The sequence below is a fragment of the Salvelinus fontinalis genome, chromosome 37, assembly GCF_029448725.1.
Source record: "Salvelinus fontinalis isolate EN_2023a chromosome 37, ASM2944872v1, whole genome shotgun sequence".
Taxonomy (NCBI): Eukaryota; Metazoa; Chordata; class Actinopteri; order Salmoniformes; family Salmonidae; genus Salvelinus; species Salvelinus fontinalis.
Window position 1 is genome coordinate 21996006 of NC_074701.1, and position 27856 is coordinate 22023861.

General features: G+C 42.7%; 1 protein-coding gene across 2 annotated transcripts in view; it reads left to right on the forward strand.

Moving 5' to 3' along the window:
- LOC129836364 (SH3 and PX domain-containing protein 2A-like) overlaps window positions 1–27856 on the forward strand; it is a 97043-nt gene that overhangs the window by 32900 nt on the left and 36287 nt on the right. For both annotated transcript variants that reach the window (XM_055902419.1, XM_055902420.1), the window contains exon 7: window positions 11729–11857. In XM_055902419.1, coding sequence (XP_055758394.1) covers window positions 11729–11857 — 129 coding nt within the window. The remainder of the gene's footprint in view (window positions 1–11728; window positions 11858–27856) is intronic.

Below are 27856 nucleotides of genomic sequence, written 5' to 3' on the forward strand. Positions count from 1 at the left end.
ACTCATGAAGTTGCCATGAATTTGACTACAATTATTTGAATAGTACATTACACCTGAAGCCTTCAAAACTCTGGACCTCCAAACCATTTCCACTGCATTTTTTTTGTTTCCCTCTGATCAGGGACTGATTTAGACCTGGTACACCAGGTGTGTGCAATTAATTATCAGGTAGAACAGAAAACCAACATTCTCCGGACCTCGTAGGGTAAGAGTTGAATACCCCTGACCTACAGTATTATGCATTAAATAGTACAGCTGAATTACACATTCCTGGCAACCTAATGAAGTTGCCACCAAATGAAATGAGACTCCAACCTAATTTTCTTCTACACTCTATGGTATTGTGCCTTTACGTAACAGTGAATTCCATTGACATAAGGAAATGGAAAGCTTGCCTTATTTCAGGCGTGTGTCTCTGTCGTAGCCTATGTTCAGACTGTGCTAGATATTGTATTTCTTCCAGGAATCGGAGGCTGGAATAATAGCTTATCCACGCATGTAAAAGTTGCTCTTCCGATACATTTTGAATAGTTACAGTAGACAAACAATTATTAATTAGTGAAATGGTCCTATTTTATTGTCTCTTGTAATAGTAAACATACTTTTCCATCTTTTAAATTAAGATGGAAAGCCTTGGAGGAATCTCTCAAGATGCTGATATTTTCCCCTACGACTCTAGTCTAATCAAGGCTTGGCCTTACTGGACATCTACTTTTGAAATCTTCCTCCTGCACACCAAGAAACAGGGTTAACTGCACTGAGATATTAGTATTACTTTATTAAACCAGAACAGCAAAGAGACTGTGCAAGTCTGTGGTGAATTTTTGCTGTAGCTGCAGCTTAAGGTCCCCATAATTACATGGTGTTGGTCTCTCCTAAGAGTTTAGAGTTAGGGATAACAGGAAAATGTTGCCCCGGGCCACAAAACTGCTGGTGGTTACTGCATGGTTTAGCCAGACTAGTTCCCACTGTTTACCTGGCATGGACATTCTGCAGAAATCACAGGCTATCTGAACAGCTCTGTCTTATACTCTGACGTAGACAATCAGTCATTCATAGCATCGTCATGATGACTGCCCCATTCTCTCGCTCTCGCTCTCTCTCTGTGTGGTTTGTCATTCCCTCATACACCCGCCAGCTATCTTGAATTTCTTCAATGTTTATTCAGTGTTCAAAAGTTTTATGTTCCGTTATTTATTATGGACTGGTGAAATTGCCCATAGATGAACCGCTGGGTCCCTGATTAGGAGCAAAAAAGGATTTACTCCATAGATTATGACATTAAGATAAAGAAAAGCTGTCCCTGAAAACCACTATTGAGTTACGAATAAATGATTTGCCCAAGGATTTGCTCCTTCATGTGGTTTCGGTAAGGTTTTGGCCTGTATCTCAGTAATTATTCTCCAACTGTGACCTCCCTTACAATCAAATCAAGGGCCCTTTGGGGTTCTCAGTTGGATGATTTCCACTCCCTGTTGAGTCCACTTCATTCTGTAGATCTGTTGCTCTCTATGGGTCAAAACAGGACATACAGTACCTTACTAGTTCTCCAGGTATATATCTTAGCACTGTTTGCAGGACGTCTCTTTCTGTCTATTGTTCTCTTCAATAACTTCATAGACAGCATACAGTACAGCCTGGGTGGCTGCCTAAGCATGTGTGGTTTGGTCAACTCCTCATGGGCACAGCACAACTAGACTAGCACATAGAGTAGTGCTATTGATAGACAATACGAGGTTACTCAGAAGTAAAACCTGAATGTTTTCGCTAGATCTGCTGTGTCTCCAAGGAAAATGGTTTGGAAGTGAACACACTGTTTGGAAACTGTTTTGAAGTAACTATGACAGAGAACAGTTCAGGCTGAAACCCTATTTACTAAAAGAACACTTAACCTAAACTTGTAGAACTGAGCACAAGTGAATAAAATGAGCTGTTTGTCTGAGCAGCTTTACTGTGTTAGGATAACAGGACTGAGTAGAGAGAGAGAGTAGGAGAGGGAGAGCGTGAGAGAGAATGAGAGCGAGAGCGAGAATGAGAGTTGGGGAGGGAGAGAGAGAGTGGGAGAGAGTGTAAGAGCGCTTGGGGGCTCCGTGCATGTGAGGAGAGTAGGTTTACGTGGCAAGTGTTACGCACGGACCGGGGGAGTGTGCGCAGCCATGCTGGCTTTATTTGAGCTGGGGGGCTCAGGGGCATATAGGGAGTGGAATTGTGTATGACGGGTGGTAGGGTGGGGTGGGAGGAGTATCAGGGGGAGTATCGTGGTGTGTGTGAAGTGTCAAGGGGCGCACGGGTAAGGGGCCAGCTAGCCGCGTGTGTGTGTGTGTGTGTGTGTGTGTGTGTGTGTGTGTGTGTGTGTGTGTGTGTGTGTGTGTGTGTGTGTGTGTGTGTGTGTGTGTGTGTGTGTGTGTGTGTGTGTGTGTGTGTGTGTGTGTGTGTGTGAAGGGGAACTGACAAAGAGTTCCTGCACCAGGCTAAAATCTCTATGACGAATGTGTGCTTCTCTACCACATAAACAACTGTGGGCTGTTTCAGCAATCACACTCCCCTTGCTTGATAAGCCATTGCATACTGAGCTTTTTGACTCATGCTGCCTCCCAGACACAGGACTTTTATTGACATGCTGCAAGGCCAATACCATCTGAAAGATTGAATTAACTGAATCTCACTCGAGTGAAACTACCATTTTTATAATGACATTTTTACGGGTTAGACAATGCGAGGCAAACATTTGCACCATTCTTATGTTTTTCTATAAAGATACTGTATGGATATTTGGCTGAACTAACTCTAAAATACACACAGCAGTAGCAGAACTGCATTATAAACAGGCAAGTCTCTTAAACCACAAAGTCAATGTGTGCACTGACAGTTTGACTTTTTGCCGAAGTAGCTAACACCATCATGAGTTCTAGAGCCAAGCTAGGGACTATTGTCACCTCTGCCTCAACAAGGAACCAACCCCTCCTAAGCCTGTAGCAGGCAGCTAGCTGGAGCACTTGTGAAAAACAATCGAGTCTTCATCTCATAATACCCAGTGTGTGCCAGAAAATACATGTTAGGAAACCAACAGACACAAAATAAGGCAAAGGGGCTGCCTGATGATTTTCAATGCTAAACAGCTGTTGAGTGTCAATATGTGGCAAGAACACATGACACTCCAGTTGTCTGATGAATCAATAACAATCAATAAAGACTTTATAACGTAGCTGCATCTGCGAATTGTATAGTGAGACGTTTATGTTGGAGTCAATGTACTGTTTGCCCATGCTGCTTTGAGATCCTTTGAATGTTCAAGTTTTGTGTTTCTCAACTCGTGCTGTGGTACAAGAACTTTCATAACTGTTTTATAACACCTCAAATTAATGTCACTTTATTGAAGGTTTCTACACTCTATAAGGGCATATTACATGGTTATGAATGCCCATCATTCCATTTCATGTAATAATGTGACACAGATGTTGGTAAATTACATAACACCCTGTTTATATCATCTGGTATGTATAGACTGTTAAGTAGCATGTAATAACATATGACATTAGTTGTCATTCAGGCTCTGTTATAGCAGCTGTTATTAACAGTTGACATTAGCGCATATGACAACAGGATCAACAGTCATCTATAACACCCGTTATAACTAGTTTTATAACATCTTATGCCATTACTCATAACAATATAAAACTACTTATGTCACTTTATAACTAATGTTATGTCTTATATAGCTGTTATAAGGGCTTTATGAATGCATACATAAGGACACCTACAATATAGTGTTACTACATAGGTTGATGTCCTTATACAATATCTGATTTTGAATATGAGCTGCTCAATATGGTTAGAACCCCATGTGCAGTTTATTTCCCTTTATGCAGGGTTTTACTTTTGTGTTGTCTGACGGTACACATTCCACATCCTTTTTAGAGATAGTTTTAACAAAGTGACTAAGTGAAAGCATCTGTAAACTGCATTGAACAACCGCTCAGTATCCCCTTCTTATCCACCCACACAACTGCAGCTGACGATCCAAAGACCAGATTTAGATCTACTCCATCTCTCTGCTAAATCAGCTTCAGTGAAATCAAAAGGTCCTCATCATGCCAGTGTCACACCAGCCCTCCCTCTAACCAGACCCAGAGTAAGATCAGGAACCCTGACAACAAAGGAGGATAAATCCCCTGACCCAAACCAACAGAACTTCCCAATTCCCAACCTCCCCTGTTTCCTCCCCAAGATGCATTCTTGCAACGTTCCCAACTTTCGTCCTGTTTTGGACGGGACCAATAATGGGATTGGGAAGGAGGGAGAGCAGGGCTGGGAACAGGAAGTGCAAGTATAAATCTGAGTGAGGTGAGATGTAAACAGAGAGTGTCTAACAGGGCTATTTCAAAACTCTGGTGTCAAATATAAAATGTTAAGGGTTATAGATATGTGCTGTGCATATGGGGCGATGCCCGCAGGCATCCTAGGAGGCAGGCAGGCACACACGCACGTAAACACAGGAGTCTAGAGTCTAGACACTAAAGTTGTTGATATTCTGAAATTCCAGGAAGGGTGGGGGAACTGATATCAATCATATGTGCTAAAAGCAGGATTTCTCTCCTAACAGGCTCAGTTTGTTAACACTAGTGTGGCCACTACTTGCAGCACACTAAACCATCCTCCGCCAATCGATCAAATTGATTTAATCTACTGCATCTAATTTCATGTCCTCAGATGATGGAGTTGGAATACATACCTACTGTAAATCACATGTGCATACTACAGCTACAGAGTTTGGAGACATAGTAGAAGGAAGTATTATGAAATGAAGCATATTTCACCCAACATACAATTTCATATTAATCTACATTTGTCTTTGTGGAATGGTTAGAGGTTAGAGTTAAACAAATAATTGAATTGGTATCCAGATGAAGGCCTTATTTTAGCTCTACCCTATAACGTCTTAGGCTTTCCCTCTTAATATTTCTCACCTTAGTGACTCTTGTTCTAGCCTGTTCTTCCTGCTGATGCAAAACATTTCATTTCCTGAAAGGGGCTGAAATATTAGCTTTTGTTTTTGGGACCTACTGAGTGTGTTGACAAAGTCTTTACTCATTCGCCCAGCGCACACTCCTCCCTGCCCAACAAGAGAAGAAGCATGTTTCAAAAACATCACTTCACGTCGTTTTGCGTGGATTCCTGTTTTATCAGATCACGCCCTGTTGAGTTTTTAAAATATATTTATTTATTTATTATTTATTTGTTTAGTTTTTAGGCCCAAGGAGGTGTAGTATATGGCTAATATACCACAGCTAAGGGCTGTTCTTAAGCACGACACATACAGCCTGCATACAGCCCTTACATGCTGACCAGACCGGACACGTCGCGTGCGCGACATGAAATCCATGTTATTCAATTATTGCACCCACACTGCTTGCGAGCGCCAACGAGCGTCTGCGATGCCAAGGGCTAAAATAGCACTCCTTTCTATTTCTGACGCAGATTGCGCTGAAAGTCCTGCCTCTCCCATCTCCTCATTGGTTATACGCACGTGGGTGATTGAAAGACAAACTTTGTTGCTGGTTGTCGTGGTAATACTATGAAAGTTTAGATGCGATCACCATATAAGTTCAAAGATGAAAAAGCCTGGAAGGATGAGAGATGACTAGAAACGATTTGGTTGGCCGTTTTATGTGTGGATTAATTGTCGGAGTAGAGGTCCTTGTGCATTTCAGGTAAAATAACAACTCAATGTTTATATCCTTAGGACACATTTTTTAGCAACAGCAAGCTTGTCACGTTCCTGACCTGTTTTCCTTTGTTATGTATTTGTTTTAGTTGGTCAGGGCGTGAGTTGGGTGGGTTGGTCTAGGTTTGATTTTCTATGTTGGGATTTTGTGTTCGGCCTGGTATGATTCTCAATCAGAGACAGCTGTGAATCGTTGTCCCTGATTGAGAGTCATACTAAGGCAGCCAGGGTTTCACTGGTGTTTTTGTGGGTGTTTGTTCCTGTGTCAGTGTTTGGGCCACACAGGACTGTTTCAGGTTAGTCACATTTGTTGGTTTTTGTATTTTGTAGTGTTTGTTGTTTTCCCATTAAATAATGAACACTTACCAATCCGCATCTTGGTCCGATCCATGCTCCTCCTCGTCTGAGGAGGAGAACGACTACGACAGCCATTACAAAGCTAGCTAAATAGGACAAATTAGCTAGCAAATGTAAGCTAACGAGCTAAATTGCCATACATGTTTAATGCTTTTCGACCTGTCCCCAAATGAATGTCATTGGTTCAGAGTTTGTTTTGATATTTTAACCTGCGTGTCATGATCGCGATTGGTGTAGGGGGACAAAATACATTTATGCACGATAGCGCACGATGGTGCACGCGCGCAGCCGGTTCCAGAAAATGATGTCATGGCTTTAGAAGCTTCTGATAGGCTAATTGACATAATTTGAGTCAATTGGAGGTGTACCTTTGGATGTATTTCAAGGCAACATCATGGGAAAATCAAAAGAAATCAGCCAAGCCCTCAGAAAAAAATTGTAGATTCCAATTTCATCTATACAAAAAGTAGTACATAAGTATAAACATCATAGGACCACGCAGCTGTCATACCACTCAGGAAGGAGAAGTGTTCTGTCTCCTAGAGATGAACGTACTTTGGTGCGAAATGTGCAAATCAATCCCAGAACAACAGCAAAGGTCTTTGTGAAGATGCTGGAGGAAACAGGTAGAAAAGTATCTATATCTAGAGTAAAACGAGTCCTATATCGACATACCCTGAAAGGCCGCTCAGCAAGGAATAAGCCACTGCTCCAAAACCACCATAGAAAAGCCAGACTACGGTTTGCAACTGCACATGGGGACAAAGATCATACTTTTTGGAGAAATGTCCTCTGGTCTGATTAGACAAAAATAAAACTTTTTGGTCATAATGACCATCGTTACGTTTGGAGGAAAAAAGGGAGGCTTGCAAGCCGAAGAACACCATCCCAGCCGTGAAGCACAGGGGTGGCAGAATCATGTTGTGGGGGTGCTTTGCTGCAGGAGGGACTGGTGCACTTCACAGAATAGATGGCATCATGAGGAGGAAAATGATGTGGATATATTGAAGCAACATCTCAAGACATCAGTCAGGAAGTTTAAGCTTGGTTGCAAATGGGTCTTCCAAATGGACAATGACCCCAAGCATACTTCCAAAGTTGTGGCAAAATGGCTTAAGGACAACAGTCAAGGTATTGGAGTTGTCAGAAGGTGTGTGTAGCTGGTGCATGAAGTCAGGCGCAGGAGAGCAAAATGAGTAAGCAACGTACTTTACTCAAAAATAAAGGCACAACCCGGCTGGTATCCCAGTACACACTGGAAGGGGGAGAGGTTAGTGGAGGAGTGGCGGAGCGAGTTCTGGGCCATCTCTGCCCAAGGCACGAACGCCGCCCACTCCCCCGGCTGGTCCTGGCAATAGGACCGCAGAAACCTACCCACATCCTAGTTCACTCTCTCCACCTGCCCGTTACTCTCGGGGTGAAAACCCGAGATAAGGCTGACCGAGACCCCCAGACGTTCCATGAACACCCTCCAGACCCTTGACGTGAACTGGGGACCTCGATCAGATACTATGTCCTCAGGCACCCCGTATTGCCAGAAGACGTGTGTAAACAGGGCCTCCGCAGTCTGTAGGGTTGTAGGGAGACCGGGCAAAGGGAGGAGACAACAGGACTTAGAAAACCGATCCACAATGACCAGGATCGTGGTGTTACCCTGTGATGGAGGAAGATCCGTTAGGAAATCCACCGACAGGTGCGACCACGGCCGTTGTGGAACGGGTAAGGATTGTAACTTCCCTCTGGGCAAGTGCCTAGGGGCCTTGCACTGGGCGCATACCGAGCAGGAGGAGACATAAACCCTCACGTCCTTAGCCAAAGTGGACCACCAGTACTCCCCACTAAGACAGCTCACTGTCTGACCGATGCCCGGATGACCAGAGGAGGGTGACGCGTGAGCCCAATAGATCAAACGGTCGCGGACGCCCGCTCGATGTCCGCGTCCAGCTCCCACACTACTGGTGCCACCAGGCAAGAGGCCGGGAGTATGGGAGTGTGATCCATGGGCCGCTCCTCCGTGTCATACATCCGGGACAGTGCATCTGCCTTCGCGTTCTGGGAACCTGGTCTGTATGATAGGGTGAAAGCAAAATGGGTAAAAAACATGGCACACCTTGCCTGGCGAGGATTCAGTCTCTTCGCCGTCCAGATGTACTCCAGATTGCGGTGGTCAGTCCAGATGAGAAAAGGGTGTTTAGCCCCCTCAAGCCAATGTCTCCACATCTTCAAGGCTTTTGACGATAGCCAACAACTCCCGGACCCCCACGTCATAGTTTCACTCCGCCGGGCTGAGCTTCTTCGAAAAGAAGGCACAGGGGCGGAGCTTTGGTGGCGTACCTGAGCACTGAGAGAGCACGGCTCCTATCCCAGCCTCGGACGCCTCCACCTCCACTATGAACGCCACAACAAACCTGCCAAGAGAGAGAGGGCCACCCATCAAAACTCACAGACCAGGCAAGGAGGGCATTAATCAGAGAGGCAACAAAGAGACCAAAGATAACCCTGAAGGAGCTGCAAATCTCCACAGCGGAGATTGGAGTATCTGTTCATAGGACCACTTTAAGCCGTACACTCCACAGAGCTGGGCTTTATGGAAGAGTGGCCAGAAAAAAATAATCAAACAAGTTTGGTGTTCGCGAGTTTGGCATGTGAGACACTCCTTAAACATATAGAAGAAGGTACTCTGATCAGATGAGACTAAAATTGATATTTTTGGCCATCAAGGAAAACGCTATGTCTGGCGTAAACCCAACACCTCTCATCAACCCGAGATAACCATCCCCACAGTGAAGCATGGGGATGGCAGAATTGAAGGAATGATCGATGGCGCTAAATACAGGGAAATTCTTGAAGGAAACTTGTCTTCCAGAGATTTGAGACTGGGACAGAGGTTCACCTTCCAGCAGAACAATGACCCAAAGCATACTGCTAAAGCAACACTCGAGCGGTTTAAGGGGAAACATTTAAATGTCTTGGAATGGCCTAGTCAAAGCCCAGAACTCAATCCAATTGAGAATCTGTGGTATGACTTAAAGATTGCTGTACACCAGCGGAACACATCCAACTTGAAGGAGCTGGAGCAGTTTTGCCTTGAAGAATGGGCAAAAAATCCCAGTGGCTATATGTGCCAAGCTTATAGAGACATACCCCAAGAGACTTGCAGCTGTAATTGCTGTAAAAGGTGGCTCTACAAAATATTGACCTTGGGGGGTGAATAGTTATGCACTCTCAAGTTTTCTGCTTATTGGTCTTATTTCTTGTTTGTTTCACAAGAAAAAATATTTAGCATTTTCAAAGTGGTAGGCATGTTGTGTAAATCAAATAATTCAACCCCCCCCCCCCAAATCTATTTTAATTACAGGTTGTAAGGCAACAAAATAGGAAAAATGCCAAGGGGGTGAATACTTTCGCAAGCCACTGTATATATTCACCAGGAAATTACATCATGAACTTGTTTAAAAAAAAATTTTTTTACAATATGGTGTCCAAACATTTTAAGAGATGGGATTCATCTGCCTCTGTCTTCCACCATCTTTCTTACAATTACCGATAGGTTATTAAAATGCCTTGAGTGTTCTGCACTTTCCAATGCTTCTGCGCCCAACCTCGCGGTGAGAAAATAACTCTGTGCGAATAATGAGAAAGCAATGTAAACCACAAAAGGAACCACACTGGTTCAACTTCACTCGTTGGCAGGGTTAGTATTTTGGATGCTATTGAAGCTGAGCTCATCCGGTTGATTTATTAGTGTTTTGATGTTTCTGCTAGAATGTGAATATAATCCTAATTTACGGAAATGTTCATCTTTAGTCTGGCAGCTGTCATCAGGTCCTCTCTTTTATACTGGCAGCTTAATCCAAGCAGTCTCAATCACTTCTTATCTAATCTTCTTTATTGGACTGGAATCATGCTACACTATTTTCCATTGTCTGAGATAGAGCTCTCTTTACAATGTTCCAGACACTGAGTTTACCACAGGTTGAATAATCTATTAATTTAGAAGCATTTGGCTTCATCTAGTTTAACATTTTGTTTGGTATACATTTCTCTTATGTGGGACAGGAACTCCGCTATTTCATTTATTTTTCACTAAATACTGTAATTGATTTCAGCTAAGAGAGAAACAGTACATTGACAATGTTATTGCATTTTCTTTGTATCCTCCGTTTTAGTATCCATATACTTGAACTGTCTGTTAGCAGTTAAACTATACATCTGTTTACTCAGGCAAGCCTTGAAGCAGCTTGGAGTTTAGGCCAAAGGATATCCTGGTTTTTCATCCTGATAACGTAGTATGTGCTGTATACTGTGTTGTTACTCTGTGTGATCTGTGAATCACTTCTCTCCTCTTTTTATGACACTTTATTTATTTCATGGAACTCTGTGACCAGTCTGAGCCGTCAGTAATGTGTGAACTCAATCTCAGCAGTCTCTGATTCTAGGGTACAGCTGACATGTTAGTTCTGCTCCTAAACTGGGTTCTCTGCAGCTGGAGATGTTTTGGAGTTACTTTTTAAGAGTCAGTGTACAGTGGTATGTGGGTCAATTTGTTATGAAGATTTTATTTCCTGTTTTGAAGTCATGCAACAGGTGCTTCGTTTTTGAAAATGAGAATTATCTCATGATCTTTCCTTTTGAAGTTTAGGTTATTTAAAAATATATATATTTTTTTTTACAATACCTGTCAGTGCATATTAAGTGTGCTTTAGTCTTTGGTACAATCCTCTGGTACAAGCCTCTGGTTTATGGTATGAGATTCATAAAATAAACACCAATGCAATGCAACAGGGACTGCACAGTTTGTTTAAAAGCCAGATATATGAAATAAACCCCCGCAAAACTACCATCACAGTGTAAGAGCAACCTCATCTATAATAGTGACACATTCTTGGATGTTTGAAGTGATACATTTATGGTCTTGTTGAACAACATTGTCAAAATGAAGTCATTTCTGGTGCTTAGATGGTTAACCCAGAGAGGGCAGGAAAGAAGCTTTCCATTGGCCATGCTGAATGAAAGTCCTGTGTTCTAGTGTTTCACAGCAGCCGAGGCCTGGCCTCCTGAGCTCAACTCCAGCCCACTCATCTGGTTCTATTTAAGACCTCTGGTGTCGACTCTTATGATTGGCGTACACAACCCCCCTACTCTTCCTCCAGCCCCAACGAGGAGGAGAAGGAGGCTTTTTAGCAGTCTGTTTATTTTCCAGGGGAAACCGTTCCTCTATCCCACTCCACTGTCCCATCTATAAACTGCTGCTGCTCCTGCTCTGTCTCGCTATTGCTCTCCTCTCTTCCTCCTTTCTCTCTTTCTCTACCTAAATCCATCTATTCCAATTTTGTTATCTCAAGTTTGGACAATGGATGAGGCCCCCCAACATCATAGAATGGATTCTCTTCAGCTAACTGCTTAATGTTTTTGGGGGGACTTTCAGTTTTCTTTTTAGACTCTCCACTGCCCCTGATTTTGGGCTGGTGGGGGATCCAGCTATATGGCCAGACTCTTGGGAAGATGCACTGAGCCCAGCGTGTGTTCCCATTGGCTAAGGTCTACTGACAAATTGGCCTATGGCACAGCGGGTTCCCGGCGGTCGCTCTCGCGGACCCATGCCCGGGAGTTGGCTGACAGCTTGTTTTTTCCCATCAACCCCAGGCTTGGATGGTGCAGATCCTATGCTACTGGAGCAGTACATGGTGGTGGCCAACTATGAGAAGCAGGAGCCAGCGGAAATCAGCTTGCAGGCCGGCGAACTGGTGGACGTCATCGATAAGAGTGAAAGCGGTGAGTTACCAACTTACACATGCATATGTATACACACACACACACACACACACACACACAGAGAGATGCACATGCATGCACATTTTCCGGCCAGCATCAACATGAGCACTTCCATTTTCACCTCTCAGTCTGGGTTTCCTGTCTTTCCTTCATGTTTCCCTCATGTTACCTCTCCCTATCTTTCCCTCTCTCTCCCCTCCCTCTTTGTCCACAGCCTTCCAACTGTGCCTTAGCCCCATCTGGAGGCTTGCTTTGGCCTGCCTGTTTTTTTCCCTTTGTTGGTTTAGGCTGGGGGCCAGAATGTTGCCTTTTGTAGGGGGAACGTCTCTCAGACTTCTTTATTAATTATCCAGCTCACTTTAATGGAAAGACATATGCCAGCTGCACAGGGTCCTGAGTCAGCTGTTTAACCTCTAAAAATGGAGTGCTTGGAGGCTAAACCCTGCATGCACAGCCCTTAAGATCTTCAAAAGGAACTGAAAACGATTTTCATCTAGCCCTTGTTATGAGATTCATTCAATTTGGCTTTTTTCTGTAAGTGTGTTTCACAATGAGGTGTGGTGGAGGTTACGCAGAGCTGCCTCTTGACTATTATGCATATTATGCCCTCCAGTAGAAACAAAGACATGATGTACTCTTTATAAAGTGGCCTTACTTGATGATGGCCTTGCCTTACTTGATGGCCTTGCCTTACTTGATGGCCTTGCCTTACTTGATGGCCTTGCCTTACTTGATGATGGCCTTGCCTTACTTGATGATGGCCTTGCCTTACTTGATGATGGCCTTGCTTTACTTGATGGCCTTGCCTTACTTGATGATGGCCTTGCCTTACTTGATGATGGCCTTGCCTTGCTTGATGATGGCCTTGCATTACTTGATGATGGCCTTGCCTTACTTGATGGCCTTGCTTTACTTGATGGCCTTGCCTTGCTTGAGGATGGCCTTGCCTTACTTGAGGATGGCCTTGCCTTACTTGAGGATGGCCTTGCCTTACTTGAGGATGGCCTTGCCTTACTTGAGGATGGCCTTGCCTTACTTGATGATGGCCTTGCCTTACTTGATGGCCTTGCTTTACTTGATGGCCTTGCCTTGCTTGATGATGGCCTTGCCTTGCTTGATGATGGCCTTGCCTTACTTGAGGATGGCCTTGCCTTACTTGACGATGGCCTTGCCTTACTTGACGATGGCCTTGCCTTACTTGAGGATGGCCTTGCCTTACTTGAGGATGGCCTTGCCTTACTTAAAGATGGCCTTACTTGATATGATGTCAGTGTTTACTTTTGCCGCTACACTTTAACGCAGTTAAGGCTTCTCACAAACTCTAGCACTATAACATCAAAGCACATCTCACCATTAACTGAACCACAGTTTTAGCTGATGCAGCATAAGGAAACCTGTAGTGTTACTGTCCCTTCAGCAGAATGAAATGAGAGGTTTTGTCATGTCCATCTCATGAGCCTCTAGGGAGAGAGACAGGCTCAGTAACAGAGGTTGACATCCTGGCTTTAATGGTGTGCCCAGACAGTAAAGCACTAATGGGACTCATGTGTTCTTCAGAGGGGAGGAGAAACGGGGATCAGAAAGTAATTGGTTTCACATTGGATGTGAGTGAAACCCCATGCCATAGAGGCCTAAAGGAATAGAGTCAATTGGCTGCTTTGAAGTGTCTGTACCCACCCTTCGAGTTCCTCCATTTATTTTCTTGCCTTGGTCCAGTTGGATTTGAGCCCACTAGGGAGTCACTTTGAGTCAGATTTCCAAACACCTTGAAGTCCTTCTGCCCAAGGCCTTGACCTGAGTCCTTTCCTCCATAATTAGCATGGACCTTGATGGATGGTGCTAGAGACTGGGCTATTGATGGCTGCAGTACATTTTGATGACTACAGGGTAAATGTGTCACTGGTTAGGGAGTTCATCCACCTGCAGGTCTAACTGAATCACTGTTTGATTCATAGGAACACAACTAATAGTGTATAGACAGTATTTGACATAAAGGACTCAAGCGCTGTAGAGGCTAGGGACTCCCAAGTATTATAGAGGTAGCTAAATCCAATCCACTCAGAGCACTGTGTTCAACAAAATGGTTCGCATTAGCTGAAGCCTATTGTGTTATACAGAATGTTTAGCGTTAGCTACAGCCTGTAGTGTTCATCAAAACCGTTAGCATTTGCTGAAGCCTGTTGTGTTCAACAGAATGGTTCGCATTAGCTGAAGCCTTGACACCTCCTGGACAGCATAGGCTAAGCTGCAATGTGGGTGACATCATTCCTCAGCCCTGTGCCAATGCTAACAGTTCCAGGTGTGCGTAAAAGAGTCCATTTAGTTTATTATCCATTTCTCACATAATAAGTTAATGTATTTTATGGCATCTGACAGGTTGCTTTCTCTCCCAGACTTTCCGTGGTGAACAAGTTAGTTATATGCTCTTTATGAACCCAAAGCTGCTAAAAAGGTCTCCATACTTCTCTGTGGAATGATGACAAAAAGGTTCTGCAGGTCTTTAGAGGCTTGTACATTTCTGAAAGGGTGTGAATATGGTGTGTTGATATGTTACCATTCCTCTTCTACAGAGCGCTATCATGAATAAGATGGCTTGGAATGTAATTTGTCCTTATGTCTTCTGTGTAGTGTTTGCATGGCATAAGTGCAATTATATAAGTGCATGGTTCTCAAATTTGAACGTAGAACGTACTTTGGTAAGTAACTCTATGTACAAGGTAAATTTAATTGTGAATTTCACTGTTACCATACCCAAGGTTAATGCCATTGTAATGCAAAGGATTGCCCACTACACTAAAGGGAAGGCATGTTTTCTTACATTGGATTAGATAATATATTTCTGACAGGGGCTTTAAATCTAGGTCAGTTCATATATGCAAGCTCCGGGTTTATCAGTGTTTTCCATTGCAATGGTTTGTTGATACTGTACTGCTTTTGGCCTTCAGTCGCTGTCAGTTAATAATGATTATAGTTAATAATGATTCATGTTTTCATCAGAGGGTGTTCCTTGTTATTGGATCAGGTACCAGAGAGGTATACTACAAAGCAAGATCAATGACTTAACTAGCTAACATATTCTGAAATAACTTTACATTTTTTAGAAAGATATGCTTGAAATTGACTCAACAACCAAAACAACATATCTAGCTGGCTAAATCATTGATCCTGCTTTGTAGTATACCCCTCTGGTTAATCAACATAGCTCAAAATGGCAATGTGCGTTGTGGACGCACTCAGCTCTGATTTATATTTTTCAATTAAATTGTTCCTTTTTAAAAATGTATATCATAGAATTCTTGTAAAATAATCTTTAAGCCAAGGAATGCTGCACTGCCAGGACTCATCAAAGACAGAGAAATGGGACAAGATGTCAGAGTCGTGTGTATAGGTGGCAGGGAAGTCAGGCGCAGGAGAGTTAAACTGAGTGTAAATGGAGACTTTTAATAAATGTCCACTTAACATGCTCCAAACACAAAAATGTACATACATAAAATAAACATAGGTACGAGGACCCGTCGCGCACCTATACACCCAGAAACAACACTTGACATAAAACAATCTCTGACAAAGACATGAGGGGAAACAGAGGGTTAAATACACAAGAGGTAATGGATTGAAAATTGAAAACAGGTGTGTGGGAAGACAAGACAAAACCAATGGAAAATGAAAAATGGATCGATGATGGCTAGAAGACCGGTGACGTCGAACGCCGAACACCGCCCGAACAAGGAGAGGCAACGACTTCGGTAGAAGTCGTGACACAAGATCTATGTTTTTGATTATGTAATTTTCTCAGCGTTACATAAAAATCAACTGCCACTTTTTAGGATACTCAAAAGAAGTGTTCCATCAGTGGTTTTATCCCTGATGCCCTTGCAGTTGCTTGCATTTGTTTTATTGCAATTCTTCTATTGGTCTATTTTCAGAACTGAATTAAGTCAGAGCTTGTCAGAGAGAGACCCTAGCTTTGAAGAGTAGAGGTGTGTGGGGTGGAGAGTCGGGGGGAATATGGAAAAAGCCATTTCCTGCCAAAGTTAGTGGTTCAGAGAGGTTAGTTCATTATAATGGATCCTCCAGGATGCTCCTCAACATATACACTGTGTTAGAGAGATGTTAACCAGGGATAGGCTAAACTAGCACCCCACTTTTTAACCTTCACTTAACCAGGTGGGTCAATTAAGAACAATGTCTTTTTTATGACAATTACGACCTGGCACAACAGACCCAGTGCATTTCCGAGGTTCAAGTGCACTTCAGTCTACAGTTGAACTTTTCTTGTTATCGAAATGTGTAGGAAAGGTAAAGAATTTCCCTCTAGAGGTATGCTGCCTGTTGCCTAGTCTACTATATACCTCAAGGGCAGTGTTAAGCTGGCCTTGCCCAGTCCAACCCAGATAATATCCCTCTAAATCTCTTCTGACCACTGTGCGTTTACATTGGCCTTGCTCCAAGTCTAGATCAGCTTTTTGAATTGTAATTTGCCAAATTAACTCCAGGAATGTCTGTGTCGGAGAGGGCAGCTCGGGTCTGTCAGCCCCTCAGGCTCCCATAGCCTCTCTGTACCACCCTGCGTGTGTTTCCGTCAATGAACCAATAACTGCATCAGTCAGTGGTGAATTCTGGGAACACGTTGTAGGGTATTTTAGGCTGTTTAAGGGCTCTCAAATGTTAAAGCTGTGTCCCAATTCTCTTCCCCGTCTCTCTTCGTTATTGATGGACCATGGATACGTTGAGGAGGAACTAGATGGCTTTCCTACGTACTGTATTGCTCTCTGCTCTTAAATCCTCTCTGATACTGTAGATCAGTGTTCATGAGGGACAGGAGATGTGGATAGGAAGCTGTTGAACACCATTTGGCTACGGCCAGACGATGGACATGAACCAATGGATTCGTGAGGCGCCTCACACTTAGGAACAACCATTAAAGTTAAATAGCATTTTAGAGGGTTGGGATATCAGGCACATCTCACATGCCATCTGTGCTGTCTAGAGCCTGGGACTGCAGAAGTACGTAGCTTTAGAAAGGTCAGCACTCCATGAGGGGATCCTTTCATATTCTAAGGTGCTGCGTGGGTTGTTCCTTAGGTCAACAATAGTTCTTGTGCCATTTTCGCCTAGCACTCTTAACAGAACCATCGCTGGTAATTGGACCCAGTGTTTTATAAAAAAAACTGAAAGTGAATGTATTGAACTTGATATATTTCCCCTCTTTGATACAGTGTTAATAACTACAGAAGCTTGAAATTAATTAGGTTTTCTCCTGCAGTGCTTTGAATTTACCACAGGAGGACTCCAATCAAGTTGTAGAAACATCTCAAGGATGATTAATGGAAACAGGATGCACAAATTTCGAGTCTAATAGGTCTGAATACTTATGTAAATAAGGTATTTTTATTTTTAATACATTTGCAAACATTTCTAAAAAACTGTTTTCGCTTTGTCATTATGGGTTATTGTTTGTGATGCACAGATATGACATTTTTGGCTGATACCGATATCCGATATTTTCCTTTGCGCAAAAAAAACGATACCGATATTTAACATTTTAGTGGCCTTTTTTAGCGTTCTAGTACACTTAAATAGTTAACACACACATGGATGCAGCGGTCTAAGGCACGGCATCTAAGTGCAAGAGGCCCTGGTTCGAATCCAGGCTGTATCACATCCGGCTCTGATTGGGAGTCCCATAGGGCGGCGCACAATTGGCCCAGCGTTGTCCGGGTTTGGCCGGAGTAGGCTGTCATTGTAAATAAGAATTTGTTCTTAACTTACTTGCCTATGTAAATAAAGGTTACACACACTGACCAAAAAGTTATTTTGTTGGCATTTACGCATGTCCCCATTTACCAGTAAAACATAATCAAAACCTATTTCTTTCACTTGCTTGCTGTGCTGTTTCGTTGTTCATTTAAGTCATTTCATTCTCAACCAGGATTTCTATATAACGCCGTTTTGGTCTTTGCTATGGAACGGCGTTTGGGTCTTTGCGTGTCAAAAAAGATACTACTTAACACTATTTGACGTGTCATTTAAGCTTGTTGACCAATCAGGACCTGAAATGATAGCACGTCACATAACGATTCGTCGATACCTATGCTATGATGCTGGTAAAGTTGTCTCGTGCAAGTACAGTGCTGGTCATAAAAAAAGCTAGCTAGCTCATGGAATGCAACAATGTTCTTCCCCAAAAACAAAGCAAAACGACATCTGTTTAAGTAACTATAGTTAGCTAGCTAACCTATAGCTAGGTGTCATCTAAAATAACTCTAATTTATAAGACAGTTCTCATTTGATTAATGGTGGTCGAACCCATCTATGTAAAGCTAGCCATAATAAGGATTAGCCACAACAGTGGACTTTGCGGTTAGCCTTCAAAATAAAGGTCCCGTGTGGCTCAGTTGGTAGAGCATGGTGCTTGCAAAGCCAGGGTTGTGGGTTCAATTCCCACGGGGGGACCAGGATGAATATGTATGAACTTTCCAATTTGTAAGTCGCTCTGGATAAGAGCGTCTGCTAAATAACTTAAATGTAATGTAAAGGTATGGCATAATTCTACTATTTGTATTTATTTTGAAGGCAAACCGCAAAATCCACTATTGTGACTAATCCTTATTGTGGCTAGCTTCACAACACATCCCGGTTCGGTCGAGCCTCACTAGCCAGATGAAGCTCACTAGCCAGATGAAGCTAACTGGCTGCTTATAACGTTGGCTTTGGGCAACAGGGTTAAGTAGCTGGCTAACTATTTATTTTCATGAACTGAAGTTCAATTTCAATAGGCGAACAAGTGGCTACCTAGCTAATAGTTTCTCACAAGGATTCCTAAATCATTGCTAAGAATAATGAAAATGACTGCAGTCAGTCAGAAGTTGCAGTCAAACAAATGATGCTTTATTACCAACGCGGTATTGAAAACAACGCGGTATTGAAAACAAGCTAATAGCAGTGAAGCTGTTACCTTGTAACTCCAGTAGGGCAACGTCTGAAAAATAGAGCACTTGGTAGTGTGTACCGGTGCTTGACCAGTCGGCGAAAGCCAATCACCCATGATAGAGAACGGTTGATTGTCAAGGGCAATGAATTCCATTATCTTGGCTTTTTTTTCCGGACCTGCCTAGTCATTGTGTGTAGATTGATGCGGGGGAAAAAATATATTTAATACGTTACAGACTTATTCTAAAATGTGGAAAAAATCAATACAGAATACTTTCCATAGCACTGTACATCACAGTAGACTAAGGCATCTCAATACTGTGTTAATTACACTGCATATTATTATAGTTAGTGCATAATGGTATATATTCACAGTAGGAAAATCTGGAGTTGCTGGCCGTGTCCCATTTTTGTCTTGACCACTAAATATGTTGTTGATTACAGTAAAAAGGAGACTGGAGTGTTTAACCTGATAGTGTTTCCAGACAACAGGTACTGTAGGGGAGACAAATAGGGGTGGGCATCCTCAACAGATAGGTTCCTCTCTTTTGTCCTCCCTCGGAGAAAGCGAGAGGAGCAGAGTAGTGGATACAAGTAAATACAAATAAAGCTTTATCACTTTGAAGTCTGAACCAAACATCTGTTTACTTCCTCCACTTTCTCCTTTCAAGGAAATCCATACTGTAGCAGTACCGTTTTTCTTCTCACCCCCTAGAGCCACATTACGACACACATGGCTTACATAATCAGCATAGTTTTTTTATGATTCATTTTCTTTGTAAACAAAACAAAGAACCCACTGGGCACACACTGGTTGAATCAGTTGTTTCAACATAATTTGGCAACGTATTGTGATGTGGAATCAACGTGGAAAATACATTTGATTTGAAAAAGTCATCAACCAGTACTGTTTTCATAAAATTTGAACCAGCGTTGTAAACATTGAAATTAGAATAAAACTTAAACTTAAGTACATTGACTTAACCTGACTAACATGTTGTCACATGAATCTAATTTCAACATAATCATCAGAACTATGTATTTGTTAAAAATGACACGTAGAATCCCCCCCCCCCCCCCCTCCTCGATATAATGTACACTGACTAGACCAAACATAGCTGGCCCATGTTGACTTCAATGCTTCCAACAGTTGTGTCAAGTTAGCTGGATGTCCTTTGGGTGGTGGACCAAACCTAGCACTGTTGCAGTTCTTGACACAAACCGGTGTGCCTTCTACCATACACCGTTCAAAGGCCCTTAAATATTTTGTCTTGCACATCCACCCTCTGAATGGCACACATACACAAGCCATGTCTCAATTTTCTCAAGGAGTGAGGTTGGGTTTATGTAGGTTTATTGGATCTTTGGAAGTTTAGAAGTAGTTACCATTAGCCCTATAAATAGGATGCAAAGTTCATGATATTAATAATAAACTTTTCTTTTATACATGTTTTTTCATAATGTACAGAATATATACTATCCAAGCAAATGTTGATATTTGGTTGAGTTCACAATTCAATATCTGGTTTGTCTGCAAATTAATGATTGAGTTGTTGGATTCACGTTCCAAAGTAAAAAAAAATAAATCAAACTTTAAATGCACTTCAAATAAAGTTTGATTTAATTTAGTGCTATTCTTCCACTTGAGATGGAGACGTGGTTGGAGTCATTAAAACTAATTAAAACTCGTTTTTCAACCACTCCACAAATTTCTTGTTAACAAACTATAGTTTTGGCAAGTCAGTTAGGACATCTACTTTGTGCATGACACAAGTAATTTTTCCATCAATTGTTTACAGACATTATTTCACTTATAATTCACTGTATCACAATTCCAGTGGCAGAGGTTTACATACACTAAGTTGACTGTACCTTTAAACAGCTTGGAAAATTCCAGAAAAGTATGTCATGGCTTTAGAAGCTTCTGATAGGCTAATTGACATCATTTGAGTCAATTGGAGGTGTACCTGTGGATGTATTTCAAGACCTACCTTCAAACTCAGTGCCTCTTTGCTTGACATCATGGGAAAATCAAAATAAATCAGCCAAGACGTAAGACAGAACAATTGTAAACCTCCACAAGTCTGGTTCATCATTGGGACGTTCATCTGACCACGATGACCACGTTCATCTGTACAAACAATAGTACGCAGGTATAAACATCATGGGACCACGCAGCCATCATACCGCTCAGGAAGGAGACGCGTTCTGTCTCCTAGAGATTAACGTACTTTTTTGCGAAAAGTGCAAATCAATTTCCAGAACAACAGCAAAGGACCTTGTTAAGATGCTGGAGGAAACAAGTAGAAAAGTATCTATATCCACAGTAAAACGAGTCCTATATCGACATAACCTGAAAGGCCGCTCAGCAAAGGAAGAAGCCACTGCTCCAAAACCGCCATAAAAAAGCCAGACTACGGTTTGCAACTGCACATGGGGACAAAGATCGTACTTTTTGGAGAAATGTCCTCTGGTCTGATGAAACAAAAAATATAAATGTTTGCCTATAATCACCATCGTTATGTTTGGAGGAAGAAGTGGGAGGCTTGCATGCTGAAGAACACCATCCCAACCGTGAAGCACGGGGGTGGCAGCATCATGTTGTGGGGATGATTTTCTGCAGGAGAGACTGGCGCACTTCACAAAATAGATTGCATCATGAGGAGAAATTATGTGGATAGATTGAAGCAACATCTCGAGACATCAGTCAGAAAGTTTAAGCTTGGTTGCAAATGGGTCTTCCAAATGGACAATGACCCCAAGCATACTTCCAAAGTTGTGGCAAAATGGCTTAAGGACAACAAAGTCAAGGTATTGGAGTAGTCATCACAAAGCCCTGACCTCAATCCTATATAAAATTTGTGGGCAGGACTGAGAAAGCGTGTGCGAGCAAGGAGGCCTACAAACCTGACTCAGTTACAATCGTGGCCAAAAGTTTTGAGAATGACACAAATTTTAATTTCCACAAAGTTTGCTGCTTCAGTGTCTTTTAGTTATTTTTGTCAGATTTTACTATGGAATACTGAAGTATAGTTACAAGCATTTTAAAAGTGTCAAAGGTTTTTATTGACAATTACATGAAGTTGATGCAAAGAGTCGGTATTTGCAGTGTTGACCCTTCTTTTTCAAGACCTCTGCAATCTGCACTGGCATGCTGTCAATTAACTTCTGGGCCACATCCTGACTGATGGCAGCCCATTCTTGCATAATCAATGCTTGGAATTTGTCAGAATTTGTGGGGTTTTGTTTATCCACCTGCGTCTTGAGAATTGACCACAAGTTCTCAATGGGATTAAGGTCTTAAGGTGCTCCATCATGCTGGAAAAGGCATTGTTGGTCACCAAACTGTTCCTGGATGGTTGGGAGAGGTTGCTCTCGGAGGATGTGTTGGTACCATTCTTTATTCATGGCTGTGTTCTTAGGAAAAATTGTGAGTGAGCCCACTCCCTTGGAGAAGCAACCCCATACATGAATGGTCTCAGGATGCTTTACTGTTGTCATGACACAGGACTGGTGGTAGCGCTCTCCTTGTCTTCTCCAGACAAGCTTTTTTCCGGATGCCCCAAACAATCAAAGGGGATTCATCAGAGAAAATGACTTTACCCCAGTCCACAGCAGTCCAATCCCTGTACCTTTTGCAGAATATCGGTCTGTCCCTGATGTTTTTCCTGGAGAGAAGTGGCTTCTTTGCTGCCCTTCTTGACACCAGGCCATCCTCAAAGTCTTTGCCTCACTGTGCGTGCAGATGCACTCACACCTGCCTGCTGCCATTCCTGAGCAAGGTCTGTACTGGTGGTTCCCCGATCCTGCAGCTGAATCAACTTTAGGAGACGGTCCTGGCGCTTGCTGGACTTTCTTGGACGCCCTGAAGCCTTCTTCACAACAATTGCTTCCTAAGTGGACAGTTTGATTTCACAGAAGTGTGATTGACTTGGAGTTACATTGTGTTGTTTAAGTGTTCCCTTTATTTTTTTGAGCAGTGTAGTTGGTGAACCAGGCGAGGCAATCATTTGAGAAACCAAGGCTATCGAGTCTGTCGATGAGGATGTGGTGATTGACAGAGTCGAAAGCCTTGGCCAGGTCAATGAATACGGCTGCGCAGTATTGTTTCTTATCTATGGCGGTTAAGATATCGTTTAGGACCTTGAATGTGGCTGAGGTGCACCCATGACCAGCTCTGAAACCAGATTGCATAGCGGATAAGGTACGGTGGGATTCGAATTGGTCGGTAATCTGTTTGTTGACTTCGCTTTCGAAGACCTTAGAAAGGCAGGGTAGGATAGATATAGGTCTGTAGCAGTTTGGGTCAAGAGTGTGTCCCCCTTTGAAGAGGGGGATGACCGCAGCTGCTTTCCAATCTTTGGGAATCTCAGACGACACGAAAGAGGTTGAACAGGCTAGTAATATGAGGTTGCAACAATTTCGGCAGATACTTTTAGAAAGAAAGAGTCCAGATTGTCTAGCCCGGCTGATTTGTAGGGGTCCAGATTTTTCAGCTCTTTCAGAATATCAGCTGACTGGATTTGGGAGAAGGAGAAATGGGGAAGGCTTGGGCGAGTTGCTGTGGGGGGTGCAGTGCTGTTGACCGGGTTAGGGGTAGCCAGGTGGAAAGCATGGCCAGCCGTAGAAAAATGCTTATTGAAATTCTCAATTATAGTGGATTTACCTGTGGTGACAGAGATTCCTATCCTCAGTGCAGTGGGCAGCTGGGAGGAGGTGTTCTTATTCTCCATGGACTTTACAGTGTCCCGGAACTTTTTTGAGTTTGTTGCAGGAAGCAAATTTCTGCTTGAAAAAGCTAGCCTTGGCTTTTCTAACTGCCTGTGTATATTAGTTTCTAACTTCCCTGAAAAGTTGCATATCACAGGGGCTGTTCGATGCTAATGCAGAACGCCATAGGATGTTTTTGTGTTGGTTAAGGGCAGTCAGGTCTGGAGAGAACCAAGGGCTATATCTGTTCCTGGTTCTAAATTTCTTGAATGGGGCATGCTTATTTAAGATGGCGAGGAAGGCATTCAAAACAAATAACCAGGCATCCTCTACTGACGGGATGAGGTCAATATCCTTCCATGATACCCGGGCCAGGTCGATTAGAAAGGACTGCTCGCTGAAGTGTTTCAGGGAGCGTTTGACAGTGATGAGTGGAGGTCGTTTGACCGCTGACCCATTACGGATGCAGGCAATGAGGCAGTGATCACTGAGATCTTGGTTGAAAACAGCAGAGGTGTATTTAGAGGGCAAGTTGGTTAGGATGATATCTATGAGGGTGCCCGTGTTTACGGCTTTGGGGTGGTACCTGTTAGGTTCATTGATAATTTGTGTGAGATTGAGGGCATCAAGCTTAGATTGTAGGATGGCTGGGGTGTTAAGCATGTCCCAGTTTAGGTCACCTAGCAGCACGAGCTCTGAAGATAGATGGGGGGCAATCAGTTCACATATGGTGTCCAGAGCACAGCTGGGGGCAGAGGGTGGTCTATAGCAGGCGGCAACGGTGAGAGACTTGTTTTTAGAGGTGGATTTTTAAAGGTAGAAGTACAAATTGTTTGGGCACAGACCTGGATAGTAGGACAGAACTCTGCAGTAGATTGCAACACCGCCCCCTTTGGCCGTTCTATCTTGTCTGAAAATGTTGTAGTTAGGGATTGAGATTTCAGAGTTTTTGGTGGTCTTCCTAAGCCATGATTCAGACACGGCTAGGACATCCGGGTTGGCAGAGTGTGCTAAAGCAGTGAATAAAACAAACTTAGGGAGGAGGCTTCTAATGTTAACATGCATGAAACCAAACATAAACCCAACCGCACTCCAAATTTACTTTCCAGCTTGTGTAAAACTATTCAACACATATGAGTATGAAAGCTGATCATGTGTAAATGTGCTGACATTATAGCTCAGCTGAAACGAATACCGCCTGTTTCCAAAGTGAAATAGAATACGTAGAGGTAGGCATCTGGATCATAGACTCATTCTCACGGAAGTGCATTAACCCTTAAGTTGCTGGACTGTGGCTTCACATTTTATTTCGATATACAGTGCCTTTCGGAAAGTATTCAGAACCCTAAACTTTTCCCACATTTTGTTACGTTGCAGCCTCATTCTAAAATGGATTAAATTTAAAAAATCCTCAGGAATCTACACAATACCCTGTAATAACAAAGCGAAACAAGTATTCAGACATTTTTGAAAATGTTATACAAATAAACTAAAATACCTTATTTACAAAAGTATTTAGACTTTTTGAAACTGAACTCAAGTACATCCTGTTTCTATTGATCATCCTTGAGATGTTTCTACAACTGGATTGGAGTCCACCTGGGGTAAATTGGGCTCCTGAGTGGCGCAGTGGTCTAAGACACTGCATCTCAGTGCAAGAGGTGTCACTGCAGTAGTTGGTTTGAATCCAGGCTGCATCACATCCGGCCGTGATTGGGAGTCCAATAGGGCGGCGCACAATTGGCCCAGCGTTATCTGGGTTTGGCCAGAGTAGGCTGTCATTGTAAATAAGAATTTGTTCCTAACGGACTTGCCTAGTTAAATAAAGGTGTTATACATGTGTATATATACAGAAATGTAATTGATTGGACACAATTTGGAAAGGCACACACCTGTCTATATAAGGTCCCACAGTTGACAGTGCGTGTCAGAGCAAAACCAAGCCATGAGGTCGAAGGAATTGTCTATAGACCTCTGAGACAGTATTGTGTCGAGGCACAGATCTGGGGAAAGGTACCAAAACATTAATGCGGCATTGAAGGTTCCCAAGAGCACAGTGGCCTCCATCATTCTTAAATGGAAGAAGTTTGGAACCACCAAGACTCTTCCTGGAGCTGGCCGCCCGGCCAAACTGAGCAATTGGGGGAAAAGGGCCTTAGTCAGGGAGGTGACCAAGAACCCAATGGTCACTCTACCAGATGTCTAGAGTTTCTCTGTAGAGATGGGAGAACCTTCCTGAAGGACAACCATCTCCGCAGCACTCCACCAATCAGGCCTTTATGGTGGAGTGGCCAGATGGAAGCCACTCCTCAGTAAAAGGCACATGACAGCCCGCTTGGAGTTTGCCGAAAGGCACCTAAAGAACTCTCAGACCATGAGAAATAAGATTCTCTGGTCTGATTAAACCAAGATGAATAACAAGTGTCACTTCTGGAGGAAACCTGGCACCATCCCTACGGTGAAGCATGGTGGTGGCAGCATCATGCTGTGGGGATGTTTTTCAGCGGCAGGGACTGGGAGACTAGTCAGGTAGATGAGGGTAGGTAGATGAGGGACAACAAATATGTAATACATTTTATAATAAGGCTGTAACGTAACAAAATGTGTAAAATTCAAGGAGTCTGAATACTTTCCGAAGGCACTGTTCCTCTTTATTTAGGTTGATAGCATGACGTTGAAACAATGTTGATTCAAACTATTTTACTATCAACATTGAAACAAGGTCAAATAAAATGTCTAATCAAATCTTAAATTCTTCATCATTTCAACCACCCAGTATACTGTTGCATTGAATCTACGTTTCAATATTATAGCTTTTTTTAATGTGGAATTTTCAGCACTTTTTCAACATATACATAGTTCTGATGATTACGTTGAAATTAGATTGATGAAACAACCTGTTTGTCAGCTTAAATCAATTAATTTAAGTTGAAGTTTTACCCTAATTTCAATGTTCTTTTTCAAATCCAAAGTATTTTCCACGTTGATTCCACATCACCAGTAGGTGCTCAGTGGGAAGTTTTTTTTTTCTCCAGATGTGTTTTGTTAGTGTTTTTGTAGCTGTGCGTCTCAAGCTGTGTAAATCAGGCTGACATAGGCATTTTGTCTAGGTGTTAAAATCCTAATTAGATAGTTGGCAACCGTATCCTTTAATTCAGTACATCCTGTATAAACTCTGTGGGCTATGGCAAACAAACTTGCAACATCATTTATTTGACTTTTTCATGGTTTCCTTGCAGTACAACCACTAAAGTTGTCAAGACAAACCATTTGTATTGTTTGCAGTAAAGTTATGACATTTAAATCTGGAATCCTCAATGGTGAAACAGCCACGTCCGTTTGCGACATTACACTAACAAAGAAGTTACTGCAAACAACCAACACAGTTTTTGCCCTTCGGACATCATTGCACGCGCGACGCTGATCATCTCATCAACAAAAGCAATAACAATGGTGGTGGGGTGGCCAGTGGCGCTCTTTCCTCCTACTGCGGATGCCATCTTTAAGTTTGTTAACAGACCTAAAGGTTCAGTGAATTAATAGAAGACCTCCCCCAGAGAGTTGTGGGTTTGACCCTGTTGTCTCACTATTGTCTCACTGAACCACCGACCTAAAGGAGAGGGCACAGAACTAAGCACAACTCAGTGGGGAGATGAGGAGAAAAGCATTGCATGGACCTGGACATAAACTTTATGAAATTACTAATTTCAGTGAATGTAGTTTCTTTGGTTTATTTGTCGTGTTTGCAATGGATCTAAAAGCTAGTTGATGGGCACTACAGTATAAAAGGAAAATAATATTTGCTTTATCCATTGCTTCCTCAGCACAACTAGTGATGCAGACAGAGACACAGATGCGGTGTCACAGATGATAAAGATTCATACAACTGCAGGAGGCACAGATGAGGATGTTAATAGAGATGACAGACATACGGTAGATAGACAGACAGATGATGTTAATCGAGATGACAGACATGCGGTAGATATACAGACAGATGAGGATGTTGATAGACATGACAGACATACAATAGATATACAGACAGATGAGGATGTTATTTTTTATTTTATATAAAAAATAAAAAAAAATAAAAAAAATTTGATCCCCTTTTCTTCCCAATTTTCGTGGTATCCAATCGCTAGTAATTATTATCTTGTCTCATCGCTACAACTCCCGTACGGGCTCGGGAGAGACGAAGGTCGAAAGCCATGCGTCCTCCGAAGCACAACCCAACCAAGCCGCACTGCTTCTTTAACACAGCGCGCCTCCAACCCGGAAGCCAGCCGCACCAATGTGTCGGAGGAAACAACGTGCACCCGGCCCGCCACAGGAGTCACTGGAGCGCGATGAGACAAGGAT